This window comes from Budorcas taxicolor, chromosome 3 (genome assembly GCF_023091745.1).
Source record: "Budorcas taxicolor isolate Tak-1 chromosome 3, Takin1.1, whole genome shotgun sequence".
Lineage (NCBI taxonomy): Eukaryota > Metazoa > Chordata > Mammalia > Artiodactyla > Bovidae > Budorcas > Budorcas taxicolor.
Window position 1 is genome coordinate 7041722 of NC_068912.1, and position 18892 is coordinate 7060613.

The following is an 18892-nucleotide window of genomic DNA, read 5'->3' on the forward strand; positions in this document are numbered from 1 at the left end:
AAGGCTGTCGGTAACAGGGGACTTGGCATCCAAAGGACTCCTTGATGGCCAGGGAGACTGCTGAAGTCTTCCCACAGTTCTTTGAGTTAGCAACCTGTGCAAGGGCCACTGTTTCTTGTTGGTGGTCAAAACGTGTTGGCGTCATTCTGGCCCTCAGTCTTAGAGTAATTGTTAGCTAGGGTCGGGGCTGATCATAATCAATTAAACTTTCAGCTCAGGAGATGGAGGCCACCATGGGCATATAGTAAGGATGAGGCAGGGCCAGGTAGGGCAGCGATGTACAGAGACCAAGAGAGCAGCAATTTTATAGGGCCTGACAGTACACCCCAATCTTTAGAATCTAGACCCAAAGCCTCCTTTTAGAGGGTCCAGAGTTCAGAGTTCCCTGGAGGAGGGCATGGCAACCCATTCCAGTATTCTTGCCTAGATAATCCCATGGACAGAGGAGCCTGGCGGGCTACAGACTATGGGGTTGCAAAGAGTCGGACACGACTGAAGCAACTTAGAATGAAAGCCCATAGAGCTCTGAAGTGATTTGTGAAATAGGTAAGAGAGGGGACATTGAGTTGTATGGCTATCCTGTGAAAAAACTCATTCTTACCAATATGGGGAGGGCCCAGACTCAGGATTTAGTATCATCACAGTCTTAGGATGACCACCAGTGTAGGACTGACTGTGAGTTAAGTGAAGGCCTGAAGACTTTGGAGCAAGACCAGCAGTCTCTCCTTCCATCATTATATCCATCCAAGCCAAGTGAGGAAACCTTGGTCTTCTCCAAATAAAGTTTCTGCTTCCAAGGTTCTGCAGCCTCTGAAAGATAGGCTGAACTGCTAGATGTGCCAGAGAGACCAGTAGAATAAGACTCTGTTGATGACAGATACTTAATTTTGTATTTTAAAGATATTCCATCACATGTCGGATGCTGCTCCATAACAGCCATAATTGTTTTAATAAATCTTTTTAAAAAAATTTATTCGCCTGCACTGGGTTTAGCTGTGGCATGTGGGATCTAGTTCCCTATCCAAGGATCAAACCCAGGCCACCTTCATTGGGAGCGCAGTCTTAGCCATTGGACCACCAGAGAAGTCCTTACGGTTTTGCTTATAGGTGAATAAGTGTGACTTTTATCACCGCAAGCTAATCATCTTGAGTTTATATTGTTCATGGGCTGTTTTCCTAGAGATGCCAGAAGAAAACATGCTACCCAGCGATCGCATTTATCCCTAACACACCTTGGCCCCATGATCAGCATAGTAAATGTAGCCATTACCTTTAGCGGTTTATTCATTTCTTCATATAATAAATTTGCGTTTACACTATACTCTGAAACTGATCTCTGGTTTCTTGTATCGTGCCTGAAATTGTCCTTAGGTAGACAAAAATAAATAAAGATATCTTTAGCCTCCATAATAGAGCTTGGGTCCTTACAGTCCTCTCTAGAACTAACTTGCCTATGGTTTGCAACAGGGGCAAAAAAATACAGCTGCCAATGGGACCTTACTTGTAGATAACCTTTCGTCTGTCTTTTCTTCAAATCACTGTACATCCAGTGTGGCCAAGAACTACTCTGAGATTGGCATTTTACCAATGGCATTAGATAGCAAAAGGTCACATGCTGCCTGTACATAATAAGTTATTGTTCTGTAGGACTCATGGACCAGAAGATATTATGTGTGTGCCTTTCTTTTTCAAATACAAAATGAATATAAAATTATAAATGGAGATAAATCAGTTTTCTAGTACTGATTTTACTAGTTTTTAATCAGCAGTTAAAAAAATGCACCAGGACTTCCCTGGTGGCTCAGAGGGTAAAGCATCTGCCTGCAATGCAGGAGACCTGGGTTTGACCCCTGGGTTGGGAAGATCCCCTGGAGAAGGAAATGGCAACCCACTCCAGTATTCTTGCCTGGAGAAACCCATGGACAGAGAAGCCTGGTAGTCTACAGTCCATGGGATTGCAAAGAGTCAGACACGACTGAGCGACTTCACTCACTCAAAAAAATGCAGGGCCTTTTAAGTTGTTAGATAAAATATTAAAGAGCAGATATAATCTCTGTTTTTATTTTTTTAAATTTTTTTAATATATATTTATTTATTTTAATTGAAGGCTAGTTACAATATTGTATTGGTTTTGCCATACATTGACAGGAATCCGCCACAGGTGTACATGTGTTGCCCATTCTGAACCCCCCTCCCACCTCCTTCCCCATCCCATCCTTCTGGGTCATCCCAGTGCACCAGCCCAAGCATCCTGTATCATGCATCGGACCTGGACTGGTGATTCATTTCACATATGATAATATACATGTTTCAGTGCCATTCTCCCAAATCATCCCACCCTCTCCCTCTCCCTCTGAGTCCAAAAGACTGTTCTATACATCTGTGTCTCTTTTGCTGTCTCACATACAGGGTTATTGTCACCATCTTTCTAAATTCTGTATATATGTGTTATTATACTGTATTGGTGTTTTTCTTTCTGGCTTACTTCACTCTGTATAATCAGCTCCAGTTTCATCCACCTTATTAGAACTGATTCAAATATATTCTTTTTAATGGCTGAGTAATACTCCATTGTGTATATGTACCACAGCTTTCTTATCCATTCATCTGCTGATGGACATCTAGGTTGCTTCCATGTCCTGGCTATTATAAACAGTGCTGCGGTACTGTTGGGGTGCTATGGATCATTGGGGTACACGTGTCTCTTTCAATTCTGGTTTCCTTGGTGTGTATGCCCAGCAGTGGGATTGCTGGGTCATAAGTCAGTTCTATTTCCGTTTTTTTAAGGAATGTCCACACTGTTCTCCATAGTGGCTGTACTAGTTTGCATTCCCACCAACAGTGTAAGAGGGTTCCCTTTTCTCCACACCCTCTCCAGCATTTATTGTTTGTAGACTTTGGGATAGCAGCCATTCTGACTGATGTGAAATGGTACCTCATTGTGGTTTTGATTTGCATTTCTCTGATAATGAGTGATGTTGAGCATCTTTTCATGTGTTTGTTTGCCATCTGTATGTCTTCTTTGGAGAAATGTCTGTTTAGGTCTTTGGCCCATTTTTTGATTGGGTCATTTATTTTTCTGGAATTGAGCTGCAGGAGTTGCTTGTATATTTTTGAGATTAGTTGTTTGTCAGTTGCTTCATTTGCTATTATTTTCTCCCATTCTGAAGACTGTCTTTTCACCTTGCTTATAGTTTCCTTTGTTGTGCAGAAGCTTTTGATTTTAATTAGGTCCCATTTGTTTATTTTTGCTTTTATTTCCAGTATTCTGGGAGGTGGGTCATAGAGGATCCTGCTGTGATTTATGTCGGAGAGTGTTTTGCCTATGTTCTCCTCTAGGAGTTTTATAGTTTCTGGTCTTATCTTTAGATCTTTAATCCACTTTGAGTTTATTTTTGTGTATGGTGTCAGAAAGTGATCTAGTTTTATTCTTTTACAAGTGGTTGACCAGTTTTCCAGGCACCACTTGTTAAAGAGATTGTCTTTAATCCATTGTATATTTTTGCCTCCTTTGTCAAAGATAAGGTGTCCATAGGTGTGTGGATTTATCTCTGGGCTTTCTATTTTGTTCCATTGATCTATATTCCTGTCTTTGTGCCAGTACCATACTGTCTTGATGACTGTGGCTTTGTAGTAGAGCCTGAAGTCAGTCAGGTTGATTCCTCCAGTTCCATTCTTCTTTCTCAAGATTGCTTTGACTATTCGAGGTTTTTTGTATTTTCATACAAATCGTGAAATTATTTGTTCTAGCTCTGTGAAAAATAACTTTGGTGGTTTGATAGGGATTGCATTGAATCTATAGATTACTTTGGGTAGCATACTTTTTTCACTATATTGATTCTCCACCAGAAAATTACTAGAGCTAATCAATGAATATAGTAAATTTGCAGGATATAAAATCAACACACAGAAATTCCTTGCATTCCTATTCACTAATAATGAGAAAATAGAAAGAGAAATTAAGGAAACAATTCTATTCACCATTGCAATGAAAAGAATAAAATACTTAGTAATATATTTACCTAATCTCTGTCTTTAATAATCAATTATATATTCAGATATATGTATAATATATGAAAATTAAAGTGTTAATTGCTCAGTCGTGTCCAATCTTTGCAACCCCACAGACAGTAGCCTGCCAGGCTCCTCTGTCCATTGGATTCTCCAGGTAAGAGTACTGGAGTGGGTAGCCATTCCCTACTCTTCTCCAGGTGATCTTCCTGACCCAGGAACTGAACCTGGGTCTCCTGCATTGCAGGCAGATTCTTTACTGTCTGAGCCACATTTTATGTATATATATATATATATATATATGGCTTATCACCTGTGGATCCAAATGTATCACTTATACCTACCTTTAAACTTCGGGAATAGCTGTTGAGAATAGAATTGTACCTCTTTGAGCATCTCTGCTATTCCTGCTTATTTTTTTCTCTTCCACTTCCAACCCTACTGCCATTACATATATATGTGAACTCCTGGTCTTTAATTGTGAAACCAAACCAGAAACTCTGGGGGGAAAGAGTATGTTTTCAGGAGTCCTCTGGTTATTCTCTGGGGGGTTATATCCTTTTGCTTATATATTGTGGCCATCACTGAAAAAGATAAGTTAATATTACTCAGAATTTTAAAAATATAAATGTATTCTTCAGGGACCAGATAAGATATACGTGGTTTTGGGTGGCTCCATCCTATTCTCTGTTATGAAGACTGAGTCTGCATGCTGGTTAACCATAGTTTTTTGTAGCTCTTTGTATGTGTGGATAGTCTTGAGACAGACCATATTTGGATTTAGAAGGGATTTCTGTATATTAAACAAGACAACTTTGTAGCCAGACCAGTAAAGGATACCCAATTTTGGATTAGGTTCTCTAGAACTGGACTAATCTGACAACATACACCAATCTATAGTAGGTTTGGATATGCCAGGGGCCAAGATGCTTTTCTTTCAATAAACAGTCAATTAATATATCAGAAGCCTATGTAAATAACCCTCTGTTGCATTTCCTTCAGCAGACAAGGCATCCACACCACATACATCCCTCAGCTCTGTCCTCATGCCCCATCACTTCTCCAAAAAGGGTGTAAGGGTATAGGGAGTAATGGTAATGAAGCCCAGAACCAGCGCTATTTTCACAGAAAAAAGGATCCATCAGTAGCATATTTCTTTAATCATTGTTATTTACAATTTATCACCTGACAGACTTACAGAGAATAAATAAAGACAATATACAGTTGGTATCTCATTTCTTTTTCTAATACAGAGAATTTTTATGCATACTATTTTGGAATGACTATGACAGTTTTAACAGAAATAAAATCAATTTGCTATTGTTACCCCTTGACAAGACACATCAACCTCCAAAGCTTGAAGAATAAAGCCCAGATGTTTCCTCCTCATAGGAAGAGTGCACCACATTGCTTTAGAAATCAGTCCTCAGAAAAAGTTACCAGGCAATGGGGTGGAAGACTAGGATATCATGAATAGTAAAGGACATAAAATGAATAGGCTAGATTACAAACCCTTGGTGCATTAGTAGTAATCTGATCAACTTTAACTTCTTTCCAAGCCTCTTTTCAAGAAACAGTTTTTCAACAAAAGCAATTACCTTATCCCTTTATGCTTTCCCTTGAGTCTCTTTGCAAATTCTTCCTTTACATGCAATTGTGAACGTGGGTAAGCATGAGCTAGCCTGGGACTCCCATCTTTTACCTTTGGAGGCCCGAGAAGTTGTTGACAAGGTGTTTGCAGGAGAAACTAAAAATCTTGTTCCAAAAGAGCTGGGTTTGGGGCCAGGATCTCTCCCTGCTCTTGATGGGGTGCCATGCAGAGAAGAACCTTGCATTTCTGTCTAAATACCTCAAAGAATAAAACATTTACATAGATCAATTTCAACATCAGTAAACATAGAAACGGAGGACGTACAAGTTTGGGCACATTTTCCTCTTTCTTCATTTGAAACTAAACTCTCTACATTACAGCAAAGTAGTTCTACCTAAATTCACCCTAGTTATGCCAGTTGACAAGTTTCTGCTTCTACCTTTTATTCGTTCAAAAAAAAATTCAGCAAATATTTATGGTGTGCTCACTATGTGTTAGGAACTTTATAGGACGTGGGGTATGCAGAGGTTAACTCAGATATAATCTCGGGACCCTTAAACAGGGCAGCTTAAAAATGCCATTACAGAACTCAAAACTGTAATCCACAAAACTAAAGCTTCAACTCCTCTATCTTTCTGAACCTCTGGGCCAGGTTGCTGCTGTATCTGTACTTAATTTAGTCCAGTGTGGTTGTTATTCCATTTAAGAATAGACATTTAAGTAAATGAAACTTCTCTAATATTCTGAGAATAGTGTTTTACTACACAATAAGAGTCTCCACCATTGTACTCTATTCCTTCCAAAAGCTCTTCCTGGTGCCAAGAATGAAGTGCCACCTCGTTTTTAATCAAAATACTGATTTATTCTAAAGTCCTCTCCTTGCCACCATATAAGCCCTACTCGAAGGAACTGCAGAAACCATCTATAATTTCCTTCTATACCTAGCTAGTGAGCTATCAGTCTTACTCTTCTTTGTGTTCTCTGATTTTTCTAAGCTGTTTTTGGATTGTTTCAGATGCCAAACGGCCGAACTAGTCAGAAAACATGGATACAGTCTAGGCAGGATATTATTTATTGATAAAGGAACAGATTAATTTGTTATATCCTATTAAGGATTTGACAGAATTATATCCCAATAATGTCTTTCCTGATGCAGCCAAGCAAGACCAGGTTACAAATCAGCAAGGGTTAAAAGTATCCAGAAATGAAATGTATAGATATGAAGAACTGGTGAACTAGTTTAGTTAACAGCATTATACCAATGTCAATTTTCTGGTTTTGAAACTGGACTATGATTACATAAGATGTTATCAATGGGAAATCCTGGTATTAGGTAAAGGCCACTCTGAACTATTTTTGCAACTTCTTATGAGTTTTAAAGTATTTCAATATAACGGAGAGAAAAAAAAAAAAAAGATACATCAACTAAACAATTACCCTCCATATGTTTGCTACCAAGTAATGCAGTTAACTGCAGCAGAGAACTCAAAATGCCAGAAATCTAAAAACCTTTAACCATTCCAGTCTCTTTTTATCTCAATTCAGCATTCTAAGACATTTACCAAGTGGAAAAGGCATTCATCTGTTTCTATAAACATGTTAAATTTTAATTCAGAAGGAAATTCAGCCTAGATTTGGATCTACATCTTTCAGAAACCTGTCATAAGCTCTGCCAGATATCAGAGGTCTCACTGAAAAGAGCAAGACGGAAAACCCCAGGTCTACAAACTCAGTTTAGGATCAAAGACTTAATAGCTCTGTATTGGGAGTAATCTAAGCCTTAAAACTGTGATTTTCTCCATTTATTTTTGTAGCTTTGGACAAAACAGATGTTATTCGGTTTTACACTATTTCCTTGGAACCTCTTCATCTTTTCCTTTCTTCTGTTCTCCTTTACTTGAAACAAATGGCTTAGCCCCACATCGTGGCTTTCTTGTGGGATGCCTGGATGGGACTAGAAAAATACATGGTTCCAACATGGCACGTACCTCTTGGTGCAGATATCAAACAAGATTTCATCTGGTTTCACCTAAGCCTGTTGTCCCAGTGTTTCATGTGTCCTCTCTGGGCACAAGAGTGATGAGCGTTATCTAAAGTGGATTTCAGTGACAGGAACAAAGAGGGAAGACAGAGCCTCATGAGCTAACATGAATTCCCCGGCTCCTCTCTTGGTCTTCATTTCCAAAGCGGCACTTGGAAAGCCAAGTCCAGCTCAGACAGAGTTGATCTCTTTTCACCACCATGAATCCCTGGCACTGGAGGTGGTCTAGAACACCCATGTTCAAACTGCCTCCCTCTCCTACATCCCATGAGATGAAAGGTCATTCCCTGGTGGTTGCTTATGTGTTTTTATATTCCTGATGGGTTTATCTTTTCTTAAAGCTCTGAAAAGCTCCCTTCCATGTCATACTCTGCACCTCACTTTCCATTTTTTAATGACTACTTTTAATAATCTCTATCATCCAGAATTTCCTCTCTCCATACACATTTATCTTTTATCTTCAAGACACTTTCGTTTTCTGTTCTCTTCAGAGATTGGCTTTCATGCTTCAGAATGGATTCTCAGCAGCACCATCTGTGTCTGTCTTGCTGCCCTTACCTCCCCCATCCTTCTCTCTATCACCCTTTATTATGTAGCCTCCTTTCTAAACCCCACCTGCCTCCCCGTCCAGTCACATGCACGTTCATTGCTCTACGTTCATACAGTGCCCTTTGTTATACAGTCTTGTACACTTGCAAGTGGTCTTTCCAGAGTATTAAAATCGCATTTCCCCTTGGGTGCCTCTTTAGACTCCAGAACTTTTCTTAGCACATATGTGTCTGGACAGCTCATCAAGATTTGGACCTAGCTATGACCACATTCACTAGCGAAAGTATAAATTTAAATCTACTACCCCAAACCACGATCTGGACATAAAACATTTCACATATATCATGAAAAAGATGACTTCCTAGAAAGGTAACAAGGCCCCACAGTTTCTCATCCCTTTTCCTACCTCCTTTTCTACATAATTCCTAGCTTCATTCTTCTATTCTTTAAAAGTTCTTCGTTCTTCTTTAAAAGTCCACCTACTTTTAAATTCTAGATACTATGCCAAAGCCTTTGACTGTGTGGATCACAATAAGCTGTGGAAAATTCTGAAAGAGATGGGAATACCAGACCACCTGACCTGCCTCTTGAGAAACCTATATGCAGGACAGGAAGCAACAGTTAGAAATGGACATGGAAAAACAGACTGGTTCTAAATAGGAAAAGGAGGACGTCAAGGCTGTATATTGTCACCCTGCTTATTTAACTTCTATGGAGGGTACATCATGAGAAACGCTGGACTGGAAGAAGCACAAGCTGGAATCAAGATTGCCGGGAGAAATATCAGTAACCTCAGATATGCAGATGACACCACCCTTATGGCAGAAAGTGGAAGAACTGAAAAGCCTCTTGCTGAAAGTGAAAGAGGAAAGTGAAAAAGTTGGCTTAAAGCTCAACATTCAGAAAACGAAGATCATGGCATCTTGTCCCATCACTTCATGGGAAATACATAGGGAAACAGTGTCAGACTTTATTTTTGGGGGCTCCAAAATCACTGCAGACGGTGACTGCAACCATGAAATTAAAATACGCTTACTCCTTGGAAGAAAAATTATGACCACCCTAGATAGCATATTTAAAGGCAGAGATCTTACTTTGCCAACAAAGGTCCATCTAGACAAGGCTATGGTTTTTCCTGTGGTCATGTATGGATGTGAGAGTCGGATTGTGAAGAAAACTGAGTGCCGAAGAATTGATGCTTTTGAACTGTGGTGTTGGAGAAGACTCTTGAGAGTCCCTTGGACTGCAAGGAGATCCAACCAGTCCATTCTGAAGGAGATTAGCCCTGGGATTTCTTTGGAAGGAATGATGCTGAAGCTGAAACTCCAGTACTGTGGCCACCTCATGTGAAGAGTTGACTCATTGGAAAAGACTCTGTTGCTGGGAGGGATTGGGGGCAGGAGGAGAAGGGGACAGCAGAGGATGAGATGGCTGGATAGCATCATTGGCTCAATGGACGTGAGTCTGAGTGAACTCCAGGAGTTGGTGATTGACAGGGAGGCCTGGCGTGCTGCAATTCATGGGGTTGCAAAGAGTCGGACATGACTGTGTGACTGAACTGACTGAACTGAACTGAAGCCTTGATCATTTATCCTGATGGCTCTCTTAGGTTTGTACTGCTGAACTCAATGTGTATGACAAAGGAAGAAGTTAAAACTGTGTCTATAATACAAAAGTCTTAGTGCCAGAAGATGGAACATTCCTCATCTCAGAAAAAGATAACTGTACATGACATTACATATTTGCCAGTTGCTTGAAACAGATCACCTCTATGACTCAAGGCCAGGAAAATCTAGACATACTAAGTTAATTTTAAACTTTTTTGTTTTTAATGGTATCATGCAATGCAGTGGCTTGAGGCAGAATTTTGAAAAGAAATAAGTGGAAAGATACTAGACAAAGGAAGGATAAATTACATTACATATTTCCTCTTGCCACATGGGAAGTCATGGCCTGGTCTGAATGTAGCCCTGCCAGATGCTCATGGATCAAGGAGAACAAGTTGCAGGCCCTGATTTCAAGTCCCTTTGATTCTATTGAAATGGAAAGATTAACTTTAATGCATCAACTTGACTGAGACATGTGGCACCCAGATTAAACATTATTTCTGGGTGTTTTTCTATAACGGTGTTTCCAGATGAGATTAACATTTTCATTGGTGAGCTGAGTAAGGCAGATTGCCCTCTCCAGCATGGGTGGGCATCATCCACTCCAATGATGGCCTAAATAGAAGAAAAAAGTAAGGAGATATTTACCCTCTCTGCCTGACTACTTGAGCTCACACATCAGTCTTCGGCTCTCAACTGGGACTTAAACCTTTGACCTTCTGGTTCTCAGAAGTACATCACCACCGGCTTTGTGGAACTCCTCAGTCTCCATAAGTATGTAACCCAATTCCCCAATTCATTATAATAAATCATATATATATATATATATATATATATAAAGTTCTGTTTCTCTGGGGAACTATGAATAATAAATGAAGTTATTACTGATCTTGAGAAGACAGAGTGTGTGGCAGGTCCCAAGTATAAAAGAACATGAGAACATGTCTGGCCCTGCAGATATCGAATGAGATAAAGCATGTAGAAACACATGATAAACTTTAAAGCACTGAGCCGATGACAGGCATTCCTATTACTACTATTATCGTGACTTCTTCACATGATCTCTTTTGCTGACCACAATTATCAGAGCAGGAGATGACTGGACAACTGAGTCTGCAGCAATTGTAGATTCAATTATCCACTGAGGTCTGAATACATCAGAACTGGAAGAGACTTCAAGACCATCTCATTCCTGTTTCCTGTTTCCTACTGTATCTGAGGATCTGTGGAGTGTGAAAGCTCAGACTCTGTTCTGAGGGGACTTTTATTTAACAGTGTTATCAGTATCCATGGATTCTGAAGCCAGAGCCTCAAGCTTTCTTTTTCTGCTGGTCATACCGTCTCCAAGGCAAGAGTGTAAATCCCAAGCAGTAGCAGCAGATGACTCTTCCACACTCAACCTGCTCCTCTCAAGAACTCCTAGGGTTAAAAGGACATAAAACATCATCTCCCACAACCACTTATTATGTCAGAAACACTACCTCTTTCTTGCCTAGTCTTCAGCCTGTATCTCAACCTTTTCATTGACAAAGGACTCCCCACCTCTCTAGGCAGCCCATTCATCCTTGTATATTCTGCCTCTGGCTGTATTTTCCCTAATAGGGAGTTAAAATCAATCTCCCTGTAATTTCCTTTCACCGATCCTCAGTCAACCCTTTGGAAACATTCAGAACATATCTATTCCCTATTGTACATGACCTTCAGATTTATGCCTGAGAAATTTAATCCCCAGCCCATAGGTTCCATAGAGTATTCATCCATTAAAAGAGCTGGAAGTTTTTGAGGAGATGAACCAAAGGGCCTACGATCAAGATAAAGGAACAACAGTTTGTATTGACTCAAAATCAGGCTCTCACTAAAACACATTCCTGAAAATGTCTGAACAAGGTAAGGGAAGGACCCTCCGCAGAAATGAATGGCACACCGGTTACCTGTCCTCCACTGACCTCTTTTCCTGTGTCCATTCTCTATTTAAGAATACTTCCATGCATGAGGCACATATTTTTTTTGCAAATAACAATCCCTGTTCATAAAGCCTTGCAGTAAATATTCTTCCCTATGTACATACTCTGTATTTCCTATGCATATAGATCTCAACCCTCATCCCTGCCCAGGAATGAACAAAACCACCATTCCAGTAAGTTGAGTTTTTTCCAAGCATGTAACATTTTGCCAGGAGAGGAAAATGCAGAGTTTAGGTCATGTCTACAGTCCAAATTAGGAAATCAAACCATCGGTAACTAGTTACTGAATACCATTTCATCAGATTCTCCACACTTACCAAGTGTTTTCCCTACGCCTAGTCTCATGTTTCCTAAGACATTAGTATTCTTCAAGTTTTTCTTTCTGAAATCACTTTTTAAAAGATAACATGGAAAATACATTGTAGAATCTGCACATTCATAAACACGAGCATATTTATCCTTTATAAATTATCTAAATTATCTAGCCTTTGTTATCCAATACTTTAAGTACATCAAATAAGAGTCTTTACTAGATTTTATCTGTCCTAGGCTTTTTTTTTTTTTTTTTTTTTTTTAGTTCTTTAATGTAAAAAAAAACTATATATGTGTCAGGGGTAGAGTCGGGGAGTGGAGTGGAGGGAGACAAGGGACAGAAAGAGAGAAAGACAAACAAGCCTCTGTCTCCCAGGTCCATTCAGTGTCCAGATGGAGTGGCTTAAGCGAGGGTGAGTCGTGGGGCTTGTGAGGAGGACCTGTTGCCAGGCTCTAACAGCATCACTCGTCCACCTGCTGAAGAAGCAGAAGGTGGATTTCCTGGAAAGAGGGCCGGTGCTTGGTGTCTCTTCTCCAGCAGCTGAGCATCAGCTTATACACAGAGTCAGGGCAAATGGCAGGCTGAGGGAGGTAAGTCTTTGGAAACAAAAAATGAACAAAAGAGGAGAATATTAGAAGAGTGTGGAGAAGAGGTCGCTGCGTCACAGTATGATTTGCCCACTCCCCACTTTCCTGGACTTGATAACTGAAACGGGTGTGGTGTGTCTCCTTCTTCACGAGAATTTTACATCATATCAATCCCTTTCCATTCTCTTTGTCTGTTCCAGGTCTGCAGAGCAGAATTTCCTGATGGGCCATCCTGTGGTCCCTGTGCATGCGTGCCTGCTAAGTTGCTTACCATCATGCAAAAGATGAAACTGAAGCAAGAAGACATCTTTGACTGGAAAGTCATTAGAACACCTAATCCTCCAGTTATGGCCTATCCACAGTGAGCTTTATCTTGGTTGAGCCAATTATGGCAAGGGCGGAAAGCATGTTAGTTGCCTTGGCTCCTTGGCTAAGAATGGAATCTGAGCCACTGAGACACCGGATGTATCCTGTGTCTTAACCATAGCTTTCTCTGTGCTCTCCTTCTCTTGTACTGGCCGCAGGTGGGAAGATTGGACTTCTTCTTTACATTATTTAGCAACATTTGTACATTTAACCCCTCTACAGCCCTGCCCTGAATTCCAACCTAGATCTGTATTTGGCTCTACTCTCAAAGCAAGTTACTGTGTCCACCCAGCAAGACTGACTCCATGTCATCTTCTGCTTACCTGTAATGGGTGCTGTCATTTCCTGACCTATGTTTTTTAAAACCTTGTATACTGACATATTCCTGAACCAAACCTAAATGTCTCAAGTGTTTGGAATCACAGGTCCAACATCTGCTGCTGGTTAATAATTACCCATTTCAATATTGCCTTCTCCCACACGTAGACCAGCCTGTATGGTGCATGGCAGGATCAGATGGTAGTTCCATCTTTAATTATTTGAAGAACCTCCATACTGTTTTCTTTAGTGGCTGCACCAACGTACATTCCCATCAGCGTGCATGAGGCTTCCCTATTCTCTACGAGCTCACTAACATTTGTCGTTCCTTGTCTTTTTGATTATAGCCATTCTAAAGGTGCGAGGTGATATCTCATGATGGTTTTGATTTGCACTTCCCTGGCCTGCCAGGCTCCTTCCTCTGTCCATGGGATTCTCCAGGCAAGAATACTGGAGTGGGCTGCCATGCCCTCCTCCAGGAAATCTCCCTGAGCCAGGGATCGGACCCACATCTCTTCTGTCTCCTGCACTGGCAGGCAGGTTCTGTGCCACCAGTGCCACCTGGGAAGCCCAGTAACTAGCAGTGTTGAGCACCTTTCCATGTACCTGCTGGCCATCTGTTTGTTTGTCTTCTTTGGGAAAATGTTTAGTCAGATCTGCTCATTTAAAATTGGATGGTTGGGGGATTTTTGCTCTTGAGTTCAATGAGTTCTTTATGCATTTTGGATATTAACCCATATCAGATATATGATTTACAAATTTTTCTCCAATTTGGTAGTTTGCCTTTTCATTTTGATGGTTTCCTTTGTTATAAAGAAGATTTTTAGTTTGATGTAGTCCCACATGTTTAAGGTCTTGGCTTTGGTTGTCAAACCCAGAAAATCATTGCTAAGACCAATGCCAAGGAGTTTTCCATCATCCATTCTTAATCAAAAGTAAAAAGACAAATACGTCTGGCTTCTATTTGAATATATAATGAGATCTGACAAACCTTAACTCAGTATGTTAGAAGTGACTATGGCTACAAAATAGCAAGTATTTAAAAGAAATATTATTACTATTATAAAAGATACAGGATAATAGACACTCTTGTATACTACTTGTGAAACTTAAAACTGTTAAGCCTTATCTAGGGTGTTCACTTAATAATTTTAGAAAAAAACATGTGTTTTGAGCTAACAGATATCAATAAAATGAAATGATAAATAACTTATTTGCCTTTTTCAAAGTTGTATAAACTTGGCAAATAAAGTTATATTTCATAATAATTCTCATTATGTTGACAGTATTTTACTTTTCATAACATCAAATAAAATAAGCTTTTTAAAACTGTATTTAATTTTTAATCATTTAATTTCATTTTGACCATGGGATTTCAAGAAAAGTGCTTTCTGAGAATTCTTTACAATTTGTAAAAACAAACTGAAAACAAAAATTGTCAAATACATTTTTTAATTACTGGAATTATTATTATAGATTTCCAAGGATTTTTAATTGACTATGAAAGATTTAAGATTTGTCTAAGCTATGAGCCTTAACGATAAGATTCTCTCTAGAATTTGTGTTACTGAAAAGTTTTCTCCTGCACTTTATCTGCTATATTCAACAAGTTGGTGACATTAACAATGCTGTTTGAATACAAATTAAATCACATGCATAGAGTCCCTAAAAATCCATCTAGCAGCTGATAGTGATGCGTTTAACTATTGTGCTTACATTCTAATGTCAAACTTTCAAAATTTGAATACTTAAATTTTAACAATAAATTTAAAGTAATTAAAATTTGTAAACTGTTATAAAATATAGATTTAGTGAATTATGCTTAGTTTGTTCATATGTTGAATTAAGTAAACTTTTATCAATATTTTAAACCTATAGGTGAGAAGCTTACTCAGCATATGATGGTGATATTAGGCTTTGGTCTTGGCTTCACTCAAATATTTAATTTTATTATTCAACCATTCAGTAGTTGGTCAAAATATATTTGACTCTCTAGCATCATTTCGTAAAAGTGAACATGATGGACCCTTTTAATAAGCAGTTAAAAATAAATAAGAAAAATTAAATCCCAGAGATTATTAGAATTTAAGCTTCCATTAAATGATAAAACAATATTTTCTTTGGAAATGAATAGCATAACATTTTATTAATTAATATGCAACTTGAAGGCGATGGCACCCCACTCCAGTACGCTTGCCTGGCAAATCCCATGGACAGAGGAGCCTGATAGGCTACAGTCAATGGGGTCTCAAAGAGTCAGACATGACTGAGCGTCTTCACTTTCACTTTTCACTTTCATCCATTGGAGAAGGAAATGGCAGCCCACTCCAGTGTTCTTGCCTGAAGAATCCCAGGGACGGGGAAGCTTGGTGGGCTGCCGTCTATGGGGTCACACACAGTCAGACACGACTGAAGTGACTTAGCAGCAGCAGCAGCAGCATAACATTTGATTAATTAATATGCAACTTTTTAGTACTAAGTAAAAAGCTACCTAATATCAAAAATACATATAATGCAAAGCAGACAGTAGACATAAAGTGTGGGAAGGGGAAGCATGCCTGTCTTGGCTGAATGTTTTGGTGGTTCAACTGTGCCTCATACAAATTGTTTTTTGCATGTGAGATTTCAGTCACTGAATAATAAAATCAGGGAAACTGAAAGGTTTAAAATATTCCTCCCTTTGCCTATAATTCCAGGATGTAAGCAAATTAGAATCATTGTTATGATGAATAAAATTACACTTTCTAATTGAATGCCTTACCTTTAATTGGCCATGAGACATCTAATAGGTCACCCAGGTGGCCATGACGTGCCCCTAGTCCAGAAAAAAAAATTTTTCCTCTGGTGTACTCCTTATCTCATGCACCCAGAAGTAAATCATCTTTTGCCAAGATGAGAAGGCAATTGCCTCATAACCAAAATAGATAATTTAGATCCCCTGAGTGATCTTAAAGCTTAAAGCTCAACATTCAGAAAATGAAGATCATGGCATCTGGTCCCATCACTTCATGGGAAATACATGGGGAAACAGTGGAGACAGTGTCAGACTTTATTTTGGGGGGCTCCAAAATCACTGCAGACGGTGACTGCAGCCATGAAATTAAAAGACCCTTACTCCTTGGAAGAAAAGTTATGACCAACCTAGATAGCATATTAAAAAGCAGAGACATTACTTTGCCAACAAAGGTCCATCTAGACAAGGCTATGGTTTTTCCTGTGGTCATGTATGGATGTGAGAGTTGGACTGTGAAGAAGGCTGAGCGCCGAAGAGTTGATGCTTTTGAACTGTGGTGTTGGAGAAGACTCTTGAGAGTCCTTTGGACTGCAAGGAGATCCAACCAGTCCATTCTGAAGGAGATCAGCCCTGGGATTTCTTTGGAAGGAATGATGCTAACGCTGAAACTCCAGTACTGTGGCCACCTCACGTGAAGAGTTGACTCATTGGAAAAGACTCTGTTGCTGGGAGGGATTGTGGGCAGGAGGAGAAGGGGACGACAGAAGATGAGATGGCTGGATGGCATCACCGACTTGATGGACATGAGTTTGAGTGAACTCCGGGAGCTGGCGATGGACAGGGAGGCCTGGCGTGCTGCGATTCATGGGGTCGCAAAGAGTCGGACAAGACTGAGCGACTGAGCTGAGCTGAGCTACCAAAATATCTACAGAGTATCACAATAAAACTTTAGGACACCCCCTTCCCTATTTTTAACCTGCTTATTCCACAATCTCTAGTCATTCCCTTATCTTTTGTTTGCTTTAATCTGTTTAAGCACAGAGGATCCACTTTTAATTTTCTTCAAGAGCTTCTTCCCTCTCCTCAACTGTTGTTATCATTTTCCTGTCTGAGATGCCACACTCCAAGTCACTCTGGGGGCTCAGCACTCCAGCCACCAGAAAGCTTTCAATCCCACATCTCACAGGAACTTTAGACACTGAGTTATCTGAAAGAATCTTGGAATATCTTAACTAGAAATGGGAGCCCCTATCAGCTTAGAAGCTTGTCTTTTCCTGAGTCCCAAGAGGCCACAACATCTGGGCCCAGAGGTGCCTTCCAGGAACAGCAAAGCCAGGATACACTTGATGGTCTCTGGGCATGTAAGCTGAGAAATATTTTTAAATAGTCCAAACCAAATTTTTAACAATTGCTAATAACTCCCTTATTCACTTTTAGCTTATGTTTTTATTCTTATGTTCCTCAACCACAAAGAAAACTGTACAGTCTAGACCAGGAAACAGATCAAATATGAGAGACAGGATTTATTTCTTGCTGTCTTTGACTTGGGCTTCCCTGGTGGCTCAGTTGGTTAAGAATCAACCTGCAATGCAGGAGACCCAGGTTCAATCCCTGGGTCAAGAAGGTCCCCTGGAGAAGTAAATGGCAACCCACCCAGTATTCTCGCCTGGAGAATCCCATGGATAGAGAAGCCTGACAGGCTACAGTCCATGGGGTTGCACAGAGTAGGACACAACTTAGCGACTAAACCACCACCATCTTTGAGTTACGCAGAAGCCTGATGGGACTCCCTCATGCTCCCCAGTGACCAGTGGGTTGACCCATGGATAAAGCAGAGTGTATGGATGCCTAGAGAGGGCCTTAGTCTCTCACATCACCCGGATAATTAGTGACAAATGACTATCATCCAGGTAGCCCATCTTCCAGCTCAGCCCTATCCTGTTAAATCAGAACTTTTCTTTCTCTCACCTTCGGGAGCACCCAAGGGCACATCTCTCCACCCCCAGAAGCTCTCACCTGCCTCCCTTGGTCTCGGAAGAACTCTCCAGTATTCTCAATGACCTGTTCATCTGACAGTTGGGAATAAGGCTGTTCCTGGCAAAAGGTGAATGTCTCCCACAGAGTCACCCCAAAGGCCCACACATCACTTGCTGTGGTGAATTTGCCCTGTTTAAGTAAGGAAAAGAAGAGAAAGTCAGAATAATCTGTGTATGACAAGAGCAGAGAGACTTTCATAAAATGGAGTTTTTCACTACGCAGGGCAAGGAATACTGGAACTGCCAAGATATGCACTGGGAATTTGAAAACGACAATAGGAAGCTGTTTCAGTGCCAGCCTCCACCCATCTCTCACCCTCAGGATCTCTGCTGAGGTCTGCTTCTCTTGCAGATGAGATCCAAGGACTGAAGAGGATGTGGCCATAAGCTACCTGACTCTCCCGCTGAGAGTTAGAAGGTCAAACTCTAGGATCTAGGGCAGCCTCAGGTAAATGCCCGCGGGAAAGGCAAAATAAGAACAGGAAGAGATCGAGATATCTCTGTGTTAGAGATAGAGGAATCCAGTGTGAATGCCTCGAGTAGTTCCTGTTCAGTGATCATCACCGTCTTGAACGATAGACTGACAAGCGATCTCAGTGAGATTCAGATGCAGTCAGCATCCATTAAATACTTGCACCTGTTCTATTCAATAATCACAGTGCTGAAGTAGGTAACATTTATTCCTACTTTTTCGATCAGAAAAGTGAGACAACATAGGTTTACTAAAATCCCCTGGTTTATAAGACCATTAATAATAGAAAAACTGAGAGTTGGA

The 18892-nt window shown here is 40.2% G+C and overlaps 1 protein-coding gene across 1 annotated transcript in view; it reads right to left on the reverse strand.

The window, feature by feature from the left end:
* Positions 1–12476: 12476 nt before the first annotated feature.
* Positions 12477–18892, reverse strand: part of DDR2 (discoidin domain receptor tyrosine kinase 2) — a 166324-nt gene continuing 159908 nt past the window's right edge. Inside the window, exons 17-18 of the mRNA XM_052637087.1 lie at positions 18098–18247; positions 12477–12672 (exon numbers count right to left, since the gene is read on the reverse strand). Coding sequence (XP_052493047.1) covers positions 12538–12672; positions 18098–18247 — 285 coding nt within the window. The 3' untranslated portion in view covers positions 12477–12537. The remainder of the gene's footprint in view (positions 12673–18097; positions 18248–18892) is intronic.